The following is a 20,987-nucleotide window of genomic DNA, read 5'->3' as shown; positions in this document are numbered from 1 at the left end:
CTTTCTAACCGAACATTTACTGTCTCTTATGCTAACAAAACCTAATCTCCAGTACCACGGAATGTAGGGGTGCCGCAAGGCTCTGTACTTGGTCCGTTGTTCTCCTTGTGCACTCTGTCTTTGGGAGATCTCATTCAATCATTTGGCTTTAATTATCATCTGTATGCTGATGATACCCAAATATATTTATCCACCCCTTCATTAACAGCTGAAACAGAGGCTCAAATCTTTAAACTGCCTCCTAGCTATCTGAAATTGGATGAACCAGCACCACCTTAAACTCAACCTATCAAAAACTGAACTAATCATCTTTCCACCTAAGCCTGGTCCTACCCCCTTTTTACTATCTCTATTGATGGCATGCTCATTAACCCTGTCAACTCAGCATGCTGTCTGGGGGTAATCTTTGACTCCTCTCCTTCTCTGATCATGTTAACACTATTGTCAAAACCTGTCACTTTTTCTTACGCAATATTGCCAAAATCTGTCCCTTCCTTTTACCTGCTACAGCCAAGATGCTCATGCATGCTCTAACTACTAACTGGCCTCCCTAACTCCCATCTCTCCCCTCTATAGTTTGTTTTTAAACACTGCTGCCAGAATTATCCTCCTCTCATCCAAAAGAGTACTGGTCCTTCCTATAAAACAAAGAATAACATATAAACTCCTCCTAATGACCTTCAAAGCTCTTTACTCCTCTGCACCTAACTACATCTCATCTCTTGTTTCTCTATATGTTCCTGGCCGAAACATCCACTCCTCTCAGAGCAATCGTTTGGTTGCACCCCCCCCCCCACTACTACTGCTGTTCCCTGTGTCAAACCCTTCTCTTTTGTGGCCCTTTATATTTGGAATACCATTCCTGAATCTCTCTGGAGAGAGTCCTCCTTCAATATTTTTAAAGCAAAATGCAAAGACTACCTCTGGGAGCACCTGGATAACACCTGAACAGGGAACTGGCACTTATATGTCATCCACTGTAACCTACAGTGCTTTAATACCCCTCCAAATTGTATCCGTAAGTTACCCTCCCATTTAGACTGTAAGCCCCACTGGGTGGGGTCCTCAATCCTTTTGTCTCCTTGATACTGAGCATTTAATCTGTATTTTAATTATATTTTATATTTATGTAAATTGTATTTCTAATAATGCACTTAGTGTTACTTAATAATGTAGTGACCCTTGTTTGTTGCTACTAATTAACTGTTTTGCTGTACAGTGCTTTGCCCTCAAGGAGCGCTATACAAATAAAAATTCTACTGTACATAAATACATGCAAGGCAGATGAACCATGCTTGTTCCCAGAACCCTTTACACACCCTGAGAATGATGGAAAAGTAGGGGTGAACCCTGATGTTCCCTCACCCCTAGAAATGTTCGCACGCCTTGAAGAGGGGGTAGAGGAAGGTGATAAGGTACCTAATTTAGAGGTCTCAAAAGACAACTTTGGAACTGCCCAAATGTGGGACCCCACTCTGATCAATGCTAGAGAAAATATAAAAGTTATAGCTAGGGAACCCCAATTCACAGTGGCAGAAACAGTGTTTCCCCACAAGGCCCTGAACCAGGATCTGTTATATCATGTGAGCAAAATAAGGGGTGAAATTATAGAACAGCTGGTGGTTCCCCAGCAATATAGAAAGGTAGTATTAGATATGGCACATAGTCATGTACTTGTGGGCCACCTGGGATTCAATAAAACTACAGAAAGAATGCTTCTGAGGTTCTTTTGGGCTGGGGTGGTTGGACATGTAAAGCGATATTGTAACTCCTGCCCAGATTGTCAGGTAGCAGCGCCAAGATCACATTACAGAGATCCTTTGGTTCCCCTTCCAATCATTGAGGTACCATTTGAGAGGGTTGCCATGGATTTGGTCGGTCCCCTGCCAAAATCCGCTAGAGGGCACCAACACATACTTGTAATTTTGGATTATGCAACCAGATATCCGGAAGCAGTGCCTTTAAGGAATACTTCAGCAAAATGTACATGTATAGCCAAAGAGCTGGTCCCCAGCTACTTTTTAAAGGCTAATGGCCCATGTTTTTAAACCACATAATCCCTCTGCTTATTTGGACGGTGTGGGAGTCTTACTTACCAAAAGTACAGGTGGTGCTAGTCTCTATACATGAGGTGGGGCTTACTGCAAACCCTAAAAAGTCTGCGATCGGAATGGAAGAAGCCAAATACTTAGGCTATGTAATTGGAAGAGGTGCAGTACAGCTTAAATAAATAAAGTGAAGACAATACAAAAGTGGTCCAAACCTATCACAAAGAAACAAGTCAAAGCCTTTCTGGGGATAGTAGGCTACTATCGTAGGTTTGTGCCTAACTTTGCTTCTATTGCAGCTTCCCTTACAGATCTTATTAAAGGAAAGAGCTCGGTAATGGTTAAGAGGTCAGCTGAGGCTGAAAAAGCGTTCATAGAGCTTAAAAATTTCCTCTGTAGTCAACCAGTGTTAATATAACTTTTCAGAAAGAGTTCATTGTGCAAACTGATATGGGTTTGGGGGCTGTCCTCTCCCAAATGGTAAGTGGTGTACATAAAGGGCATGTAAAGTCTAAAATAGAATAAGGCTAGAAATGCTGTATTTTGTATACTAAATATAAACATGAATTTACTGCACCACAAGCCTAATCAAACAAATAATTTATGCTTTCAAAGTTGGCCACAGGGGGTCACCATTGTGTAACTTTGTTAAACATCTTTGCAAGACTAAGACTGTGCACATGCTCAGTGTGGTCTGGGCTGCTTAGGGATCGTCATAAACAAAGCTGCTTGAGTTCTGCATAGCTGGGAAGTAAGGCAGGGGCTCCCCCTGCTGTTCATATGTATGATTGTTTCCCTGCAGAGCAGTTAGGGACCGTCTGAAAATTCCTATCCACAGCAGTAAATGAAGGGAGAATTTCACTGCATACAGTCAGGTTTCTTATAAAAACGGTACATATTTTTTAATTAAAGTATATTGGAAATATGTTTCTTTTTCATTAAAGAAAGTAAAAATGGCATTTTATTTTTTTGCCTTTAGATGCCCTTTAACCCTTTCCCTGCCAGCCGTTTTGTCCTAGATGCGAACATCTACTGCCAAGCAGTTTTTAGATATTTTGCACTCTTTCACTTTTAGGCCCCTTCCTGGGGCGGTCTTTTAGTTTACCCAGGAAAACAATATATTGTTTTTTTCAGGACAACCTGAACTTTCAAAATATGCAAGAATTTTGGTGTAATTCTACTTCTGTAAAAAAATATAGGCTTCTAAGTGTCCAATAAAATGAAAAAAATCATGTTTCACAAAGAACAATCACATATATCAGAAACATTATTTACTTTATGTATGAGAAAACAGCTGATTTGGAAAGGTCTGTGTCTCCTGAACGCGGCAATACCAAATATATATAGTTTTATGGAGATTTCTCACTTGTATAGATCAAAATCTAAAAGCAGTACACTAGCAAATGTCCAAAGCACCGCTCCCCAAACGGCATACTTCTGATTTCAAGGCCAAACATTCCACTAACAGTAGGTTTACCCTAGAAAACTACCCATTATTAGAAAGAACAGATTCTGGTGAATCAAAAATGGGTAAACATATCGTTGTACTCCAAACTCCCAAGTTGCAATTGTTTCCTAAAGTTATAATGTTTTATAGAAATTGGTGAATTTTTTGAAAAATGACCTCAAAGCTTCCAATCTACAGAATCGTATCTCCCACACATCATTAGGTATCAACGTAAAACACCCCAAATATGAAAGCCTGGGATCCACTGAACAGTTTGATGCCCAATATGTATAGGTGTACCCAAGCACGTGACATATAGGGGCCCTAAACTGTAGACACCTCATTTGAGCTATCAGTTCTGTAATTCCAGATACTGCAAAATCAGCACATTTGCATCGTTTTGGGGTGGGGTAAAAGTAAAAAAAATAAGTTCATCCCAGAAAACCATATATTTTCGGAAAGTACACATTCCCACGAATCTAAATTGGGTATGCATGTCTTTGTACTACAAAGTACCAAGCCGCAAACGATTCCTAAATTTGGTGATTTTGGCGACATTTCCAAAAATCACCTCAAAATTTCTACCCTGCAGCATCGTATTACCCACATACTTTTAGGTATCAAGAGAAATCACCCCAAATATGAAAGCCTAGGGTCCTCTGAACAGTTTGATGCCCAATATGTATAGGTGTACCCAAGCACGTGGCAGACAGGGGCCCCAAAAGGAAGACCCCCATATGGTCTGTCATTTCAGGTACTGCAAAATCAACACATTTACATCGTTTTGGGGGGGTCAAAAGTAGAAAAAAGTGGGTTCACCCCAGAAAACCATATATTTTCGGAAAGTACACATTCCCATGAATCTAAATTGGGTATGCATGTGTTTGTACTCCAAAGTACCAAGCCGCAAATCATTCCTAAATTTGGTGATTTTGGTGATACTTCCAAAAATCACCTCAAAATTTCTACCCTGCAGCATCGTATTACCCACATACTTTTAGGTATCAAGCAAAATCACCCCAAATATGAAAGCCTAGGGTCCTCTGAACAGTTTGATGCCCAATATGTATAGGTGTACCCAAGCATGTGGCATACAGGGGCCCCAAAAGGAAGACCCCCATATGGTCTGTCATTTCAGGTACAGCAAAAGCAACACATTTACATCGTTTTGGGTGGGTCAAAAGTAGAAAAAAGCAAGTTCACCCCAGCAAACCATATATTTTTGGAAAGTACACATTCCCACGAATCTAAATTGGGTATGCATGTCTTTTTACGCCAAAGTACAAAGCTGCAAACCATTCCTAAATTTGGTGATTTTGGTGATATTTCCAAAAATCACCTCAAAATTTCTACCCTGCAGCATCGTATTACCCACATACTTTTAGGTATCAAGAGATATCACCCCAAATATGAAAGCCTAGGGTCCTCTGAACAGTTTGATGCCCAATATGTATAGGTGTACCCAAGCACGTGGCATACAGGGGCCCCAAAAGGAAGGCCCCCATATGGTCTGTCATTTCAGGTACTGCAAAATCAACACATTTACATCGTTTTGGGGGGGTCAAAAGTAGGAAAAAGTGGGTTCACCCCAGATAACCATATATTTTCGGAAAGTACACATTCCCATGAATCTAAATTGGGTATGCATGTGTTTGTACTCCAAAGTACCAAGCCACAAATCATTCCTAAATTTGGTGATTTTGGTGATACTTCCAAAAATCACCTCAAAATTTCTACCCTGCAGCATCGTATTACCCACATACTTTTAGGTATCAAGAGATATCACCCCAAATATGAAAGCCTAGGGTCCTCTGAACAGTTTGATGCCCAATATGTATAGGTGTACCCAAGCACGTGGCATACAGGGGCCCCAAAAGGAAGGCCCCCATATGGTCTGTCATTTCAGGTACTGCAAAATCAACACATTTACATCGTTTTGGGGGGGTCAAAAGTAGAAAAAAGCAAGTTCACCCCAGAAAACCATATATTTTGGAAAGTACACATTCCCACGAATCTAAATTGGGTATGCATGTCTTTCTACGCCAAAGTACAAAGCTGCAAACCATTCCTAAATTTGGTGATTTTGGTGATATTTCCAAAAATCACCTCAAAATTTCTACCCTGCAGCATCGTATTACCCACATACTTTTAGGTATCAAGAGATATCACCCCAAATATGAAAGCCTAGGGTCCTCTGAACAGTTTGATGCCCAATATGTATAGGTGTACCCAAGCACGTGGCATACAGGGGCCCCAAAAGGAAGGCCCCCATATGGTCTGTCATTTCAGGTACTGCAAAATCAACACATTTACATCGTTTTGGGGGGGTCAAAAGTAGGAAAAAGTGGGTTCACCCCAGATAACCATATATTTTCGGAAAGTACACATTCCCATGAATCTAAATTGGGTATGCATGTGTTTGTACTCCAAAGTACCAAGCCACAAATCATTCCTAAATTTGGAGATTTTGGTGATACTTCCAAAAATCACCTCAAAATTTCTACCCTGCAGCATCGTATTACCCACATACTTTTAGGTATCAAGAGATATCACCCCAAATATGAAAGCCTAGGGTCCTCTGAACAGTTTGATGCCCAATATGTATAGGTGTACCCAAGCACGTGGCAGACAGGGGCCCCAAAAGGAAGACCCCCATTTGGTCTGTCATTTCAGATACTGCAAAATCAACACATTTACATTGTTTGGGGGGGGGACAAAGGTAGAAAAAAGTAAGTTCACCCCAGAAAACCATATATTTTCGTAAAGTACACATTCCCCTGAATCCAATTTGGGTATGCATGTCTTTCTACTCCAAAGTACCAAGCCACAAACCATTCCTAAATGTGGTGATTTTGGTGACATTTCAAAAATCACCTCAAAATTTCCACCCTGCAGCATCGTATTACCCACATACTTTTAGGTATCAAGACAAATCACCCCAAATATGAAAGCCTAGGGTCCTCTGAACAGTTTTATGCCAAACATGTATAGGTGTACCCAAACACGTGACATATAGGGGCCCTAAAATGAAGACCCCCCCCATATGGTCTGTCATTTCAGGTACTGCAAAATCAACACATTTACCTTGTTTTGGGGGGGGCAAAAGTAGAAAAAAGTAAGTTCACCCAAGAAAACCATATATTTTCGGAAAGTACACATTCCCACGAATCTAAATTGGGTATGCATGTCTTTGTACTCCAAAGTACAATGCCGCAAATCATTCCTAAATTTGGGGATTTTGGTGACATTTCCAAAAATCACCTCAAAATTTCCAACCTGCAGCATCATATTTCCCACATACTTTTAGGTATCAAGATAAATCACCCCAAATATGAAAGCCTAGGGTCCTCTGAACAGTTTGATGCCCAATATGTATAGGTGTACCCAAGCACGTGGCATATAGGGGCCCCAAAAGGAAGACCCCCATATGGTCTGTCAATTCAGATACTGCAAAATCAACACATTTACATCGTTTTGGGGGGGGCAAAGGCAGAAAAAAGTAATTTCAACCCAGAAAACCATATATTTTCGGAAAGTACACATTCCGACGAATCTAAATTGGGTATGGATGTCTTTGTACTCCAAAGTACCAAGCCGCAAACCATTCCTAAATTTGATGATTTTGGCGACATTTCCAAAAATCACCTCAAAATTTCTACCCTGCAGCATCGTATAAGCCACATACTTTTAGGTATCAAGAGATATCACCCCAAATATGAAAGCCTAGGGTCCTCTGAACAGTTTGATGCCCAATATGTATAGGTGTACCCAAGCACGTGGCATATAGGGCCCCAAAAGGAAGACCCCCATATGGTCTGTCATTTCAGGTACTGCAAAATCAACACATTTACATAGTTTTGGGGGGGGGCAAAGGTAGAAAAAAGTATGTTCGCCCCAGAAAACCATATATTTTTGGAAATTACACATTCCCGCGAATCCAAATTGGGTATGCATGTCTTTGTACTCCAAAGTACCAAGTCGCAAGCCTTTCCTAAATTTGGCGATAAAAGCAACGGTTTTTACATTTCTGAAAATCGCCTAAAAATATTGCAATTGGCCGCATTTATCTCACCCAACTTCTTACATACAATTGTAAAACACCATAAATACTGATGCCAAGGGTCTACTGAACAGTTTTATGCCCAATATGCATTGATATACCAAGGCAGCTGGCATGTGCGGACCCCAAATGTAAATAGTGAATATGAGTTTTCTCTGCTGCCGATTCGCCTTCTGTAAACATAGACCATTGACTTCATATTATGTGCCTCAAGACCCTCCTAACAGCAAAGACCCCCCAAAACCATATGTTTTTGGAAAGTACACATTCTGACGAAAACAACCAAGATAAAGACATCTTTCTACAGCAAAGTACCAAACTGCAAAACTTTTATAAACATAGAGATTTTTACATTTCTGAAAATCGCCTAAAAATGTTGAAGTATGCCACATTTATCTCACACAATGTTTTACGTACAAAGAAAAATCACCCCAAATATGGACATCAGAGGTCTACTGAATAGTTTGATGCCCAATATGTATAGATTTACCAAAGTATATGGTGTGTACGGCCGCAAATGAAAAATGTGCATATGAATTTTCACACTGGCCAACTAAGCTGCTGAAAAGAGAACCCCAACTGTGCGTTATGTGCCGTAAGACCCCCAAACTGTAAAAAGACCCCAGAAAACCATATATTTTTGGAAAGCATATATTCTGACGGATCAATCTAAGTAAAATAATATACCAAAGCACCAAACAGCAAAACTATACTAAAGATACATAAGGAACAATAATCCAGGGATAAAATTGCAATAAAACCACAAAAATTGTGCAAATCAATGAAATAACAAAATAACTGCACCGACAGCATAATTAGTGGCCGAAATCGATTATCCAATAGTCACGCTGCTGAAATAAACAGTTTTTATGGGTAAAAAAACACAAATTGGTGAAATGAAAAAGTAAAAAAAATAAAATGTGTATACATGTGTGTACACTTCCAAGAATTGTGTGACAGTGTATAAGTGTGTATAAGTGTGTATATAAGTCCATATAAGTGTATATAAATGCATATAAGTGCATATAAGTGGAAAATGAAAAATTAAAAAAAACGTTTTTTTTTTTTTTTTTTTTACTACTAAAATATGTGTGTATGTGTGTATAAGGTAGGTAGGTGTATGCAAGTGTGTAAAATAAAGGGCACTTACCGTTTTTGGCTGATCTAAGAGCTGGAGAAGAGAGATCTGCAGAGTTACAGCAAGCAGGAAGTGTGTGGGCGTCGCTGGAACACGAGGTGAGCAGGAGGAAGCAGAGCAGCAAGGCAGACACGCGATTTGCTGTGTCTGCCTCTTTTAGGTCGGCCCTGCGACAATCCAGTCGCAGGACCGACATGACAGCCCCCCAGCCTCGTTGCCCAGGGGGCTGTCAATGCTGCTAAACCTCTGCAGAGGCGGCTAAAGCCGCTGATGCAGAGTACAGCATGTAAAACTGCAAGCACGTACAATGTACGTGCTTGGCAGTTAAAGCCCTTGCCTGCCAGAACGTACGGTGTACGTGCTTGGCAGGCAAAGGGTTAAGCAGAAAGCTTACACTGGCTGAGAGTAGGTACTCTATTGTAGAAAGGGAGTGCCTTGCCATTAAGTGGACATTAGAGGCCTTCGAGTACTATCTGCTGGGCTGCAAATGTACATGGTCATAGACCATGCTCCCCTTAAGTCAGGGGTGTCCAAACTTTTTGCAACGAGGGCCAGATTTGGTGAGGTGAAAATGTGTGGGCCTGACATTCTTTGAACCATTATCAATATCATTTAACTCATTTAAACAAGGAATCACATAGCTGTAACAATAATATCTGGGCACATTAGTGAAATGATCTGCCACTTGGTCTATACCACTGCCTGTGTGCTGAAGGTGTTAGCAATAGACACGTCCAGGCACGTAGTGATATTCCGCTCTCGCATACTTCTTTAGTTTACTGTACTGGCACGTCAGTACGTCTATTGACACCTTCACCCCTAAAGAAGAATGCGAGAGTGGTGTGTCACTATGTGCCAGTACGTGTCTATTGCTAACACCTTCAGAGATTCCTGATTGCACTGTGCTGGCAGGCCACATTATTATTAATTTCATGATGGAGGCTGAGGGCCAGTGTAAATTTGAAAACTGGCTGCAATTGGCCCCCGGGCCAGATTTTGGACATGTCTGCTTTAGGTGGATGTCTGAAAATAAAGAAAAGAATGCTTGAGTCACCAGATAGTTCCTGGCCCTGCAAACTTTAAGATTACAGTGGAACATAGATCTGGACCACTGCAAGGGTATGCAGATGTTCTCTCAAGGGTTAATTGCCAGGTGGCACAGCTTGCCCCTATGGGCTGAAGCAGAGGGTGGGAATATGTTAACCGGTAACTGGAGAACAGTTTGAAGGGAGATATACAGTATTTCCCCTAGGTTCATGTCTTACTCCCATATGTACAGCAGTCCTGAGTTGGTTTATTCCCCTAGAAAGTCTCACCTGGAGAATAATTAGCAGGCTAGATCTGCTAGTTGCTAGAGAGGGGAGTCTCAGAGTAAGAATGAGCTACACGCTGAGAGGGCTGAGACTTGGGATCTGAGTGTAGCCATTTGGAGCGACATTGTAAAGGTACTGTGACTCTGTGGAGTTGTACTTTTGTGTTTGGCTGGGAATCCCAGTATGGATTTATATATACAATATGTAGTTAGTGTATTTTGTATATCTGTGCATTTTGAATTGTATATAATAATTTTTGCTTCTTGCTATATGTTTTTATTTCTGTACAGATTTGACTTTATGTGTTTTTTTAAGACATTTAAAGTAATACTGTGTCTTTAAAAAATTCTAATTGTTTTCTGATTGGCTGTGTTCCTCCTCAAATTCCCACTTCCTGTAGTGAGTATTTAGCCCATGATTAAGTGCCTACTGGGCACAAAACTCAGGTCTTATGGAGATGTCTGTCTAATAACTTTCTAATAAAGATTCCTTTTATTTTTATATCTGTGGCCCTGTGGATTTGTTAGAATGGCCCACTTCTGTCTGTCAGCATAGATAACGGCATCCACTAGGCCTCGTCAGAGCATCACTTGCCACTGAAACATCCCTATCCAAATCTCAGGCAAGCTTCCAGCTAGTGTGAGGTTCTTGTGGGTCTTCTTGACTTATCTGACTACACAGTTTTACAAGTTCATTATCTAATTTTAAACAATAGACAAGAGATACACATAAAGTTCTGAATGGCTCGGCTGAAACAAATTAATGTTAACAAAGGCCCAGGGCTTGATGGAATACACTTTGCCATTGTGTACTTAGAGTTTAAATTAGTTTTAACCATGCTACGTATTATATTTTTTAAATATAAAATGTACATTGTGTCTAAAAATGTACAGCAGCTTCATGAGTAAAAAATGGGCTAGCAAATGTGGTAAATGCAATACTGTTTAGAGGTATGATGTAAGTTTAATCTAATTATAGAAATATTTTACAGCGTTAAAAAAAAACATTGTTAAAAAACAAGTTTTTGTGTGCATACCCTAAAAGACAACATCCACTGATGGATTTATGTAGAGAGGCCATTGCCAGGGTAGCTGACTTGAGTTTTAGACTTACCAGATATGTAACACCAAGAGGGAAGAGTGACATAAATTCAGTACTTTCGTTTCCCTGTGTTTCTTGGTTTTGAATTGGTTTTTCATGAAGGTGCTTATGCAACTGGAAACTATAAATGGCACCAGCTGCCCTCTCATCCACAGAAGTATTGCTTCCTGAGGAGAGAAGAGTTTGTATCAGAACTTAAGGTCCCAGAGATCTGAGTTAAAGGTGAAGAAAAGGTTGAAACTTTGATCTTTGAATTTACTATTTTCTTAAGTTTTGTTTTATTTCTCAAACATTCTTATTTTCTCTCTTTCCTTCTCTGTAGAGCCACATTTATCTTTCCTTCATCTCACCATTCCAGACAAAGATGCTATTACTCTCAGATGAGTTGAAAACCAAGAGATAAGTATCTCCAGAATGAAAAACTCCATGACTTTCAGAAGATAAAGAGATCAGTTTCATCTTTTCAATGCGGAAAACATGAAGTCCGGGGTCACCAACAAAAGAAGGGAACAGTAAATCTCTGTGATGTAGAGAAAGAAAAATGGGACATAAATGAAATGTAATAAGTTTTATAATGCATAGTAAAATGGATAAATAAGTAAGGTAAAATAAGGCAGAAGTAAATATTCCACAAGGCCAGACTGAATAGCGATTTTATTAAAAGGGTTGTTCACCTTCCAAACACTTTTTTTTTCAGATTGTCACCAGAAATAAAGACTTTTTTTAATTGCTTTTCATCTTTTCTTATTACAGTTTATCAAAAAATGTAAATTTAAAGTTTAATATTGTCTCTGGTGTTTCAGTCTGGCAGCTCAATAATTCAGGCACAGATTCTGAACTGTTACAATTTGCTACAGTTGTTGATACATTCTCAGCAGTATTTTTGGATTATTAACAGCAATTGTATGAATTCTACCAGCTGCTTTTAATGAAACTCGGGGATTCAGCTCAGTAGATAGAAAATGTATCAACTAAATGTATCGATTTAAGACAGTTACAAAGCCAGAGACCCGCCTCACATAGCTGCTTTAGAAAGACATAAGAAGGTAAAAAATTTAAGTTTACACATCAATATTATAAAAACAGTCACAAATAGAAAGTAGAAAGTAATTGAGAAAAGTCTTTATTTCTGGTGAACTATTTGAAACTAACTGAACTGAAAAAAAGTGTTGGAAAGTGAACAGCCCCTTTAAACAAAAGGGGACTCAATTATCATGTTGCTGCATTTGCAGGACTGGCAATCACAAACAAAGGGACCTAGTAACAGTAGATAAAAAAATAAATAAAGTGCTGAAGGTATTTTCAGGGATGCTTTTTACACACCAGTTTACCAAAACAAGGCCAATTATTAAAATATTATAAAACCTTTTAGCTGTGAAGTGACGTGTAAAAAAAATAGAAAAATAGAAAAACAATAATCTCTAATGAACTGAACATTAGACCAAGATTGATATTGCCACTTCTAGAATTACTGTGTAGGATTATCACTGTGAAGTCAATCAGAGAAGACACTCCTGAATGAAAATGTAATACTTATATAGTAACATTGCCCGAAAACTCGATCAATTAGAGTGATTCTGGGGTTTTTTGCCAAAAAGTCGAATAATTTGAGTTTTCTGGTTGTTAACCCTGAACTCACTGAATCAATTTTTTTCCATTTAAGTTTTGAGTTCATTCGAGCTAAAAAATCTCTAACATTCGACCTTTGATAAATAACCCACTTTATGACTATATAAAAACCTGCCTTACTTGTGAGTTGATGCAGAGGCAATCAAAAAAAAAAAAACACCTTTTGAAGCCTCTCAAAAGAGGAGGAAAAAATTCTTTCCTGTCTCCAAGATGACAATTGGACCAGTCACTGGATCATGTTTTAAATAACCCTATATTTTCTCACTTGCTTTTTAAAAAACCATCCTATTCCTCCTTGAAACTATCTAATGCAGTGATCCACAACTAGTAGCTCGTGAGCAACAGGTTGCTCTCCAACCCCTTGGATGTTGCTCTCCTTGTCCTCAAAGCAAGGGCTTATTTTTGAATTCCAGGCTTGGAGGCATGTTTTACTTGCATAAAAACTAAGTACACTGCCAAGTAGAGCCTACTGTAGGCTGCCAGTCCACATAGGGGCTACCAAATAGCCAGTCATAGCCCTTATTTGGCACCCCAATGGATTTTCATGCTTGTGTTGCTCCCTAACTCTTTTTTACATTTGAATGTGGCTCACGGATAAAAAAGGTTGGGGACCCCTGATCTAATGTATCTGCAAGTACAGCCAATTCAGGGAGAGAATTCCATAACATCACAGATCTCATTGTATAAAAATGCTTTCCTGTTTCCAAGATGGCAATTGGACCAGTCACAGCTTAGTTGCTCTTCTTTGAACTCTATTCTGAATTTCATCTGCCACCCAGATCGCCAGTTTGTCCTGTTGCAAGGATGGCATGTCTGGTATGAAATTGTAACTGCAATCTTTAAAAATTAATTAAGATCTTAAGTTCTCAAACTAGCAATTATACACCTGTACGTCTCATATCGGTTGTGGCAAAGTATAAAAAGGTTGAGTAATCATATTCAAGACTATATTATGGAAAATTGTATTACTAGTGTTTAGCATGTCTTTATAAGGGACAGATCATATTAAACAACGTATTGCTTTTTATGGCCACAGCTTTTGACACAGTGCAGAATTAATGTTTGTATTTTTAAACTAAGGTCTGTTCATTTTGGTAATGCTGTTTGTACATGGATAGAACTAGCTGAATGATCATGTATAGAGTGCGGTTGTCAATACATTTCTATTTGAAGTAGTAGGGTTTTGTACTGGGTTCACTTTAATTTAATTTGTTTATTGATGACTTGTATCTGTGTTTCCTGAACTATACCAGCCAATCAAGGCTATTTTAAGGCCATGGTGGGCCCTGGTCAAAGATCCAGCTGGTGGGCTTCCTCATCCTGCACAGGCAACTTGTTTTGCCATGCCATTGCCATACAATTGCAATAACACACAATATTAAGATAAAGATGGAAAATAAAACAAACATGTTGCATTTAAAATTTCTTTCTTACACAGGAGTAGCGTTGCCACCTGGCTGGTATTTTACCGGCCTGGCCAGTAAAAATAATGGTTGATCCCAATGTTATTAATAGGGAAAAAAGATAAATATATAGGAAGGCCGGTATTTTTTTTCTAGAAAAGGTGGCAACCTTACACAGGAGCTCTGTAGCAAATTATTTGTAAACGTAATTGCTATGCAGAACAGTTTTCTTTCTGTTATTTAGTTTATTTAGGAGTTTTCCTTGTCAGAGTAAGAATTAGCAGAGCACAGAATATAAAGGGACAGATACTGCAGAGACCGCATTAACTGTAGCAGTTATTTAGAAATACTTTTGAAGCCACTGAAAATTGATAATGAATTTATATTGTAAATGTGCCCTTTTATTGCCCTTTTATTAAAGTGGCTGGGGAGGAGATAGTACAACAAGGAGAGACTATTGTTGGGAGAAAATTTTGGGAAAGTTAAACAAAAGAGAACATGGCACAGTGGGCCATCCATAATCATAACAATTATAATAAAGAATATACAGTGTTTTGGTCTCTTGTGCTTAAAGGCAATGACAAAAGAGGAGATTAGTTGCCCAGCAAATAATCTCCTGTAGCACGGGCAATTTACCCCCTCCAAATACTTCCCCAGTGGCTAAAATGCAAATTGTAGCTGGGGTACTTCAGAAAGTTCCTGCACCTCATTGTTTTTCCAGCCCTCTCCCTGAAGTGGTTGTACTGACAAATACATTACATAGTTTCAAGAAAAAGTTGGATGCCTTTTTAGAAAGTGAGAAAAACCAAAGTCAACTTAAGTCTAAGGCTAATGTCAAATAGCCATTTTTCTAGAAAAAGCAGTGGTAATACCTACTTGTTCAGCCCTTATCATACCAAAATTGCCTGTATGCATTTTTAGGTTGGAATTCATCCTTTGTGCACAATGTCAGACAGTTTGCATTCATGTTACTGCAGTAGCACACAGGGCACAAAGGGCAATTTGACTACATTCCTCTAGGGACTGGTCAAATTGCCCTCTTGGAGTTAAGGTGGCCATATACAGGCAGATTAAAGCTGGCAGTATCAGTCCCCCCGATCGATATCAGACCACAAATCGGGCACATATCGATCAGGCAAGTTTGATTTTTTTTCTTCGATCTAGGACCGCATCGGCTAGTTGATGCAGTCCTGCGACCAGCCTGCGTCCATTCGCATCATTGTAATGCAATTGTTTGGCCCCAGGGCCGAAAGTGTGGTTTAACCTGAAATCGCCCTGCCATTAGTGGGCAATCGGTTTAGGATTCCCTCGTTTGGCGACCTCGCTTAATAGTGTATGGCCACCTTAAGAATGGAATTTACTTCCCCTCTGAGTCAAAGATGAGAATCTTTATCTGAGTTTTTTTCCCTTCCTTTGGATCTATTAGCAGTTAGGAGAGCTTTACTTGAAGACACTTCGGGTAAGGGCACACCTGCAGATTCAGCCAGATTAGATCGGGGCAACAATCCCCCCGATCTGCCTTCCCCTACCTTCCCGCCGGCTATAATGAGAAATCACCAGCAGGATGGCACTCGTGTCGCTTCATTTTACGGTCACCCCAGAAGAAGAAGAAGGCATATTTCCTATATTTATCTTCCAGTCTCTCATTCAAACCACTACCTGGTTGCTATGGTAAACTGCAGCCTAGCAACCAGATGAAATTTCAAACTGGAGAACAAAATGCTAAATAATTTAAAGAGCACAAAAAATAAAAACTAGTTACATATTCTCTCATCACTGTAAGTAACATCATAGTAAATGTTAATTTGCAGGTGAACTACCCCTTTAAAGAAAATAACATATATTTGAAGTTCAGTAGAACTGAGCAGAAATACAGCCTTAGGCTTGGTGTAAGGCTGCATTTCTTGCTACATATTTTGCTACACTCCCCAACTTGATAATATAATGAACTCAAACTAAAAAAAGTATTTAAATTATGGATGTGCACTGCAGCCCTCCAGTTGTTGTAGGAATACATTCCCCAGCCCCTTTGACATCAAGCAATATTAAGATGTGATATTGTCATTAACAGCAACAGAGCCCCTAGTTAAACCAAATATTTGTTATTCTGAGATATATTTGGCATACTAGTTTCTTGCACTCCTCCTTACTTTGAACTTTGAGCTCCGTACATTTTTAATCTGTTAAAAAAAAAAGAGAGAAAAAAGGACTGTCACAATGTAAACCCAAAACTGCCAAGGTATACCTTTACCCTTTATTCCTGTTCCCACTCTATTGTAGCTCACCATGACGATTCCTCCCCCCCCCGTATTATCCCACCACCCTGCCTTTCCCATCATATCACCTTCTCTCACCTTATCGTTTTTATTCTTCGCTATTCCCCCGTTGACTGCACAATTCAGAACACACCTGTGGGAGACCAGAATGTCACAGAGGTCTGCGGTATCTGATTGGGAAATTAGAGGCACAAAGTATGACACAATAACAGAAGTGAAATAGAAGAAAAGGGGCAGATGGTGAAATAAACAGACACAGGAAATAAAAACCTTTCATGCCTCTGCCAAAAGAGAGAGCAATAGGTAATACAATACCACAATACAATACTACAGCCCCTCCCTCACTGCAGTGCTCGGAAGAAGTGAGTCAAATAAGAAACCAACAATTATTCTTTATTTATTCATTTTTTAAAGATGTTATTTTGCATTTGAATAAAACAGTAAATTATTATTGATTTATAGAGTGCCAACATGTTCTATAGCTCTCTCACGTTATTCACATCATTCCTTGCTCTGTTGGAATTTATAGTTTATGTTCCCTATGACAATTATTCAGCACACAGTATGAGGATAAAACAACACATAGGTATAGAGTGAATGTTATAAGTTGCACCAGAGGTTAGAAGCAGCAGCAACTAAATGAGAAACAGGAATAATTACTAAGTGGGTAAAAACAGGAAGTTACAGAGATAGATTTCAGCATGTGATTTATTTATTAGTCCCTTCAGCTACAATAGCTTTTGACTAAAGCTTTCCTCAGAAATGGCAGACTCCCCATTTTCATTGGTTGGAAACAATTTACATTATCCAGTGTATGAATTAAACAACAGAGATTATGACTGATTAAAGATCACTTGGTCCAGCATTATGCTGTAAAATGGCACAGAAAAATCACATATACAAATGTGTGTGTTCCTGCTCATAAATACTAGTACTATGGGAAGACAAAACAACTTAAAAAGTTCAAAATTAAAATAAATTTTAATTAGGATCTGAAGGGAGTTGAATAGCTGTTTTGATATCTACAGTGTGGCCACACACTAAATACTGGTTTTCACTGATGCTGTTTTGGGACCCCGACTTGGTGACACCTGCAGGGGTCCAGCATCACTTGGGAGACCTGTGAAACAGCAATGACAGAGCACAAAGAAGCAGAGACCATGGGTCATAATTGAACTGCAGACAAAAGGAAAGCCATCAAGTGGTTCACAGAATGATATTCGAATTCCAGGCAGAGGTTGTGACAAGCAACAAAGAGCAGAATCAAAACAAAAGGTAAAAATCAAATACCAGATGATCCAGGAACAGTAATGAGGGCTTAATTTGGACTGCAAGAGAAAAAGACACGATTTAGCACACGCATCAGAACATCTATTTATTTGGGTCCAGAAGCATGACGTCATTATGGGTGGCGGGAAGTTCAAATATTTAATGGGCTCCTTACCTAATTTTGATTGCCCAACATAAAGGTTCCTTCCAAAGTTCCAGGGTGTGTTTCTAGTCTGATATTCAGTTTTTGATTCTTGCCTGTCCCTGACCTTGCCAATCCGCTTTCTGAACTGACCCCAGCCTGTGTTTGACTATTCTTCGGTTTCTGATTAGGTGCTGCGCTTCTGATCTGTTTATTACTTTGCCTGTGACCTCAACCTTGTCCCTGCTCTCTGATTCGGTACCGTTTTGCCCAATTAGTTTGACCAGGCCTGTTCCTGTCTACGCTGCCTGCTCCCCCCATCCCTTTCATACACATTCAGTTCCCATGCTCGCTCTGAGAACTTTCTCCCTGGTTCTCCCACAATAAGACCTGGTGGCATCTGAGTCGTGGAAGGCTCCACCCGAAGCCAAAGGCGGCTGCTATAGGCAGAAGAGTGGGCTGTGACCAGAACCTTGGAGTCTGTTCTGCATTTGGGCTACCCTACGCTACAGAATGCTATTGTTAACCTAATTTTAAAAAATATTATGATTTGTGGTCCCTACAACTGTTTTCGTTTGCTAAAAACAGAAAATTAATGCAAACTACACCATGCAGAATCACTCCTAGACATTCTTTAAAATAGAACTGAACCTTTACTAAAGTTGGCTAGATTTTGTGTACATTTTGTTTTAGGCTTCTGTATCAGCCCAAGGCAACAACAGTCCTTTAGCAGTAAATATCTGTACCTCCAAAGATGACCCAGTAGCTCCCCGTCTTCTTTCTTGCTGATTCACTGCATATGCTTTGTGCTGTTGTCAGTTACTGAGCTTAGGGACCAACTCACAATATACTATACCAAGTCCTCAAAAACTAAAACTGTGTATTATTGTGTATGTCACCCAGACATAAAAAGTTGTATAATAATATTAATAAAAAATTAAACATGAAACCATTTTTTTAATTAAAACATCCGTTTATAAACTAATTTTAAAATCTGAGCTGTCGATATATAACCTGCTTCACACACACACACATATATATATACATATATATATATATATATATATATATATATATATATATATATATATATATATATATATATATATATATATATATATATAAAACCCACAAAAAGTCAAGACAACTTTGTGCAAATAAAAAGGTTCTTTACCAACAGGTAACAGCAAACATGCAACGTTTCAAAGCTCCCGCTTCTTTCTCAAGCATTAATGATTGCTATGACATCACAACCTATTTTAAAGCATAGGTAGTACACACCCCTCTCATCATTATGCAAATCAGTTCCCTTGTGTTACAGATCAATTCACTTTAGTATGTTAAACAGTATTTCGTATATATCTAGGCATGCATCGCCTCATAAAGATTAGCTACAGGTTAAAAGACCTAACCAAATACAATTGACATGTGAAATCCCAAACAATCTGCAAGAAATGCAAGGTTGTGTGTCCATATAACTGTGTCTCAATCCCTTATCTCTCTAAATTCCACCATAACTGACCATATAGTTCATATTAAGTGAAAGCATATAGGTCGTACTCTTTATTGAGTCCTCTCGGGTGCATAGTCTGTAATGTATGTATCCAAAATTTTTCTCTTTTCTGGAGTTGTAAGAGTCTGTCGCCCCCGACGTGGGGGGTCAACAGACTCTATGACAAGAAACCTGAGGGATGCAGCTGAATGTCGGGCCATCTTAAAGTGTGCAGGTACAGGTAGCTTCACAACCTCCTTCCTAATCGTGGACTTATGCTGGCTAATTCTATCACGTATGGGTTGTATTGTTTCTCCAATATATGCCAACCCACACGGGCACTTAAGCATATATACCGTATATACTCGCGTATAAGCCGAGTTTTTCAGCACCCAAAATGTGCTGAAAAACTCAAACTCGGCTTATACGCGGGTCATACCTTTCCGCGGCCCCAGCAGGACTGCCTGTGACTGCCTGTGTCGCCGCCCGGAGCAGGTCCAGGAGCTCCGGGCGGCGCGTCCTTCCCTGCCGGCGTTCGCTTTCAAAATGGCGGCGCCCATGGCCGCCACGTGGGTAGCGGCGCCGGCCGCTACCCACGTGGCGGCCATGGGCGCCGCCATTTTGAAAGCGAACGCCGGCAGGGAAGGACGCGCCGCCCGGAGCTCCTGGACCTGCTCCGGGCGGCGACACAGGCAGTCACAGGCAGTCCTGCTGGGGCCGGGTCACGTTTTACTGTGACAGAGGGAAGGACAGAGGGAAGAGCAGCAGACGTGAGTGCCGGGGTGGGGAGAGCGACGGGGTGGGGAGAGCGACAGATGGGGAGGGCAGGGGGGGGAAGTGGCAGAGGGAAGCAAACATGAAATGGGGGTGGCAGAGGGAAGCAAACATGAAATCCGGGCGGCGACACAGTCAGTCACAGACAGTAACAGGTACCTGCCCAGTGTCCCCCAATTGTTGCGGCCGGGTCACATTCACATTTTGAAATCTGACATGGGGCCCCTAGGCTTATACACGAGTCAATACATTTTTCCAGTTTTCTTAGGTAAATTAGGTACCTCGGCTTATACACGGGTCGGCTTATACACGAGTATATACGGTACCACATATTCAGAGTTGCATGTGTAGTGGCCTTGTATGGAAAACTTTTTCCCTGAATATGGATGTGTAAACGTGTCCGTGCGTATAACGCTTGAACACTGATTTCACCTACCACAATTGTGCATACCATTTCTCAGGGGTGCCAGAACGCTCTGCGGATCGTTACGTGTGGTGTCCAGATCTGCCTTCACTAATCTATCCCTCAAGCTGCGAGGGTGCTTATAGGAAAGGAGTGGAGGTACCTGAAACTCTGGAACATCGGGATATGCTTTCCTAGTAAGGGCCAATGTTTATGTATAATGCGATGAAACTTTCGTGCATATGGATGGTATGTATGCACGAAAGGTATACGGACCTGTTGTTTAGGTTTCTGTGCCTTGTTCTGTATAGTAGAAACCCGATCCAATGCATTAACCCTTTCCACTTCTTGTGCAAGCATCTCCTTAGAGTATCCTCTCTGATTGAATTTAGAAGACATCTCATCCAATCGTAATGCAAGTTTATCCTCCTCTGTAACTATTCGCTTAACTTGTAAGAGCTGTGACCTAGGACGAGAGGAAATGTTAGCCCT

General features: G+C 40.1%; 1 protein-coding gene across 4 annotated transcripts in view; it reads right to left on the bottom strand.

The window, feature by feature from the left end:
* Positions 1-20,987, bottom strand: part of capg.L (capping protein (actin filament), gelsolin-like L homeolog) — a 65,563-nt gene that overhangs the window by 43,126 nt on the left and 1,450 nt on the right. Inside the window, exons 2-7 of one of the 4 annotated variants that reach the window (XM_041569077.1) lie at positions 20,772-20,961; positions 17,706-17,743; positions 16,494-16,548; positions 16,290-16,319; positions 11,458-11,627; positions 11,120-11,274 (exon numbers count right to left, since the gene is read on the bottom strand). In XM_041569077.1, coding sequence (XP_041425011.1) covers positions 11,120-11,274; positions 11,458-11,627; positions 16,290-16,312 — 348 coding nt within the window. In that variant the 5' untranslated portion in view covers positions 16,313-16,319; positions 16,494-16,548; positions 17,706-17,743; positions 20,772-20,961. Of the gene's footprint in view, positions 1-11,119; positions 11,275-11,457; positions 11,628-16,289; positions 16,320-16,493; positions 16,677-17,705; positions 17,744-20,771; positions 20,962-20,987 lie in introns of those variants that run through there. The other 3 variants (XM_041569080.1, XM_018225566.2, XM_041569079.1) reach the window with 3 other exon arrangements.

The sequence above is a fragment of the Xenopus laevis genome, chromosome 7L (assembly GCF_017654675.1).
Source record: "Xenopus laevis strain J_2021 chromosome 7L, Xenopus_laevis_v10.1, whole genome shotgun sequence".
NCBI classification, from domain to species: domain Eukaryota; kingdom Metazoa; phylum Chordata; class Amphibia; order Anura; family Pipidae; genus Xenopus; species Xenopus laevis.
Note: the sequence above shows the minus strand (reverse complement) of the source record. Positions and strands in the feature narration are given on the sequence as shown.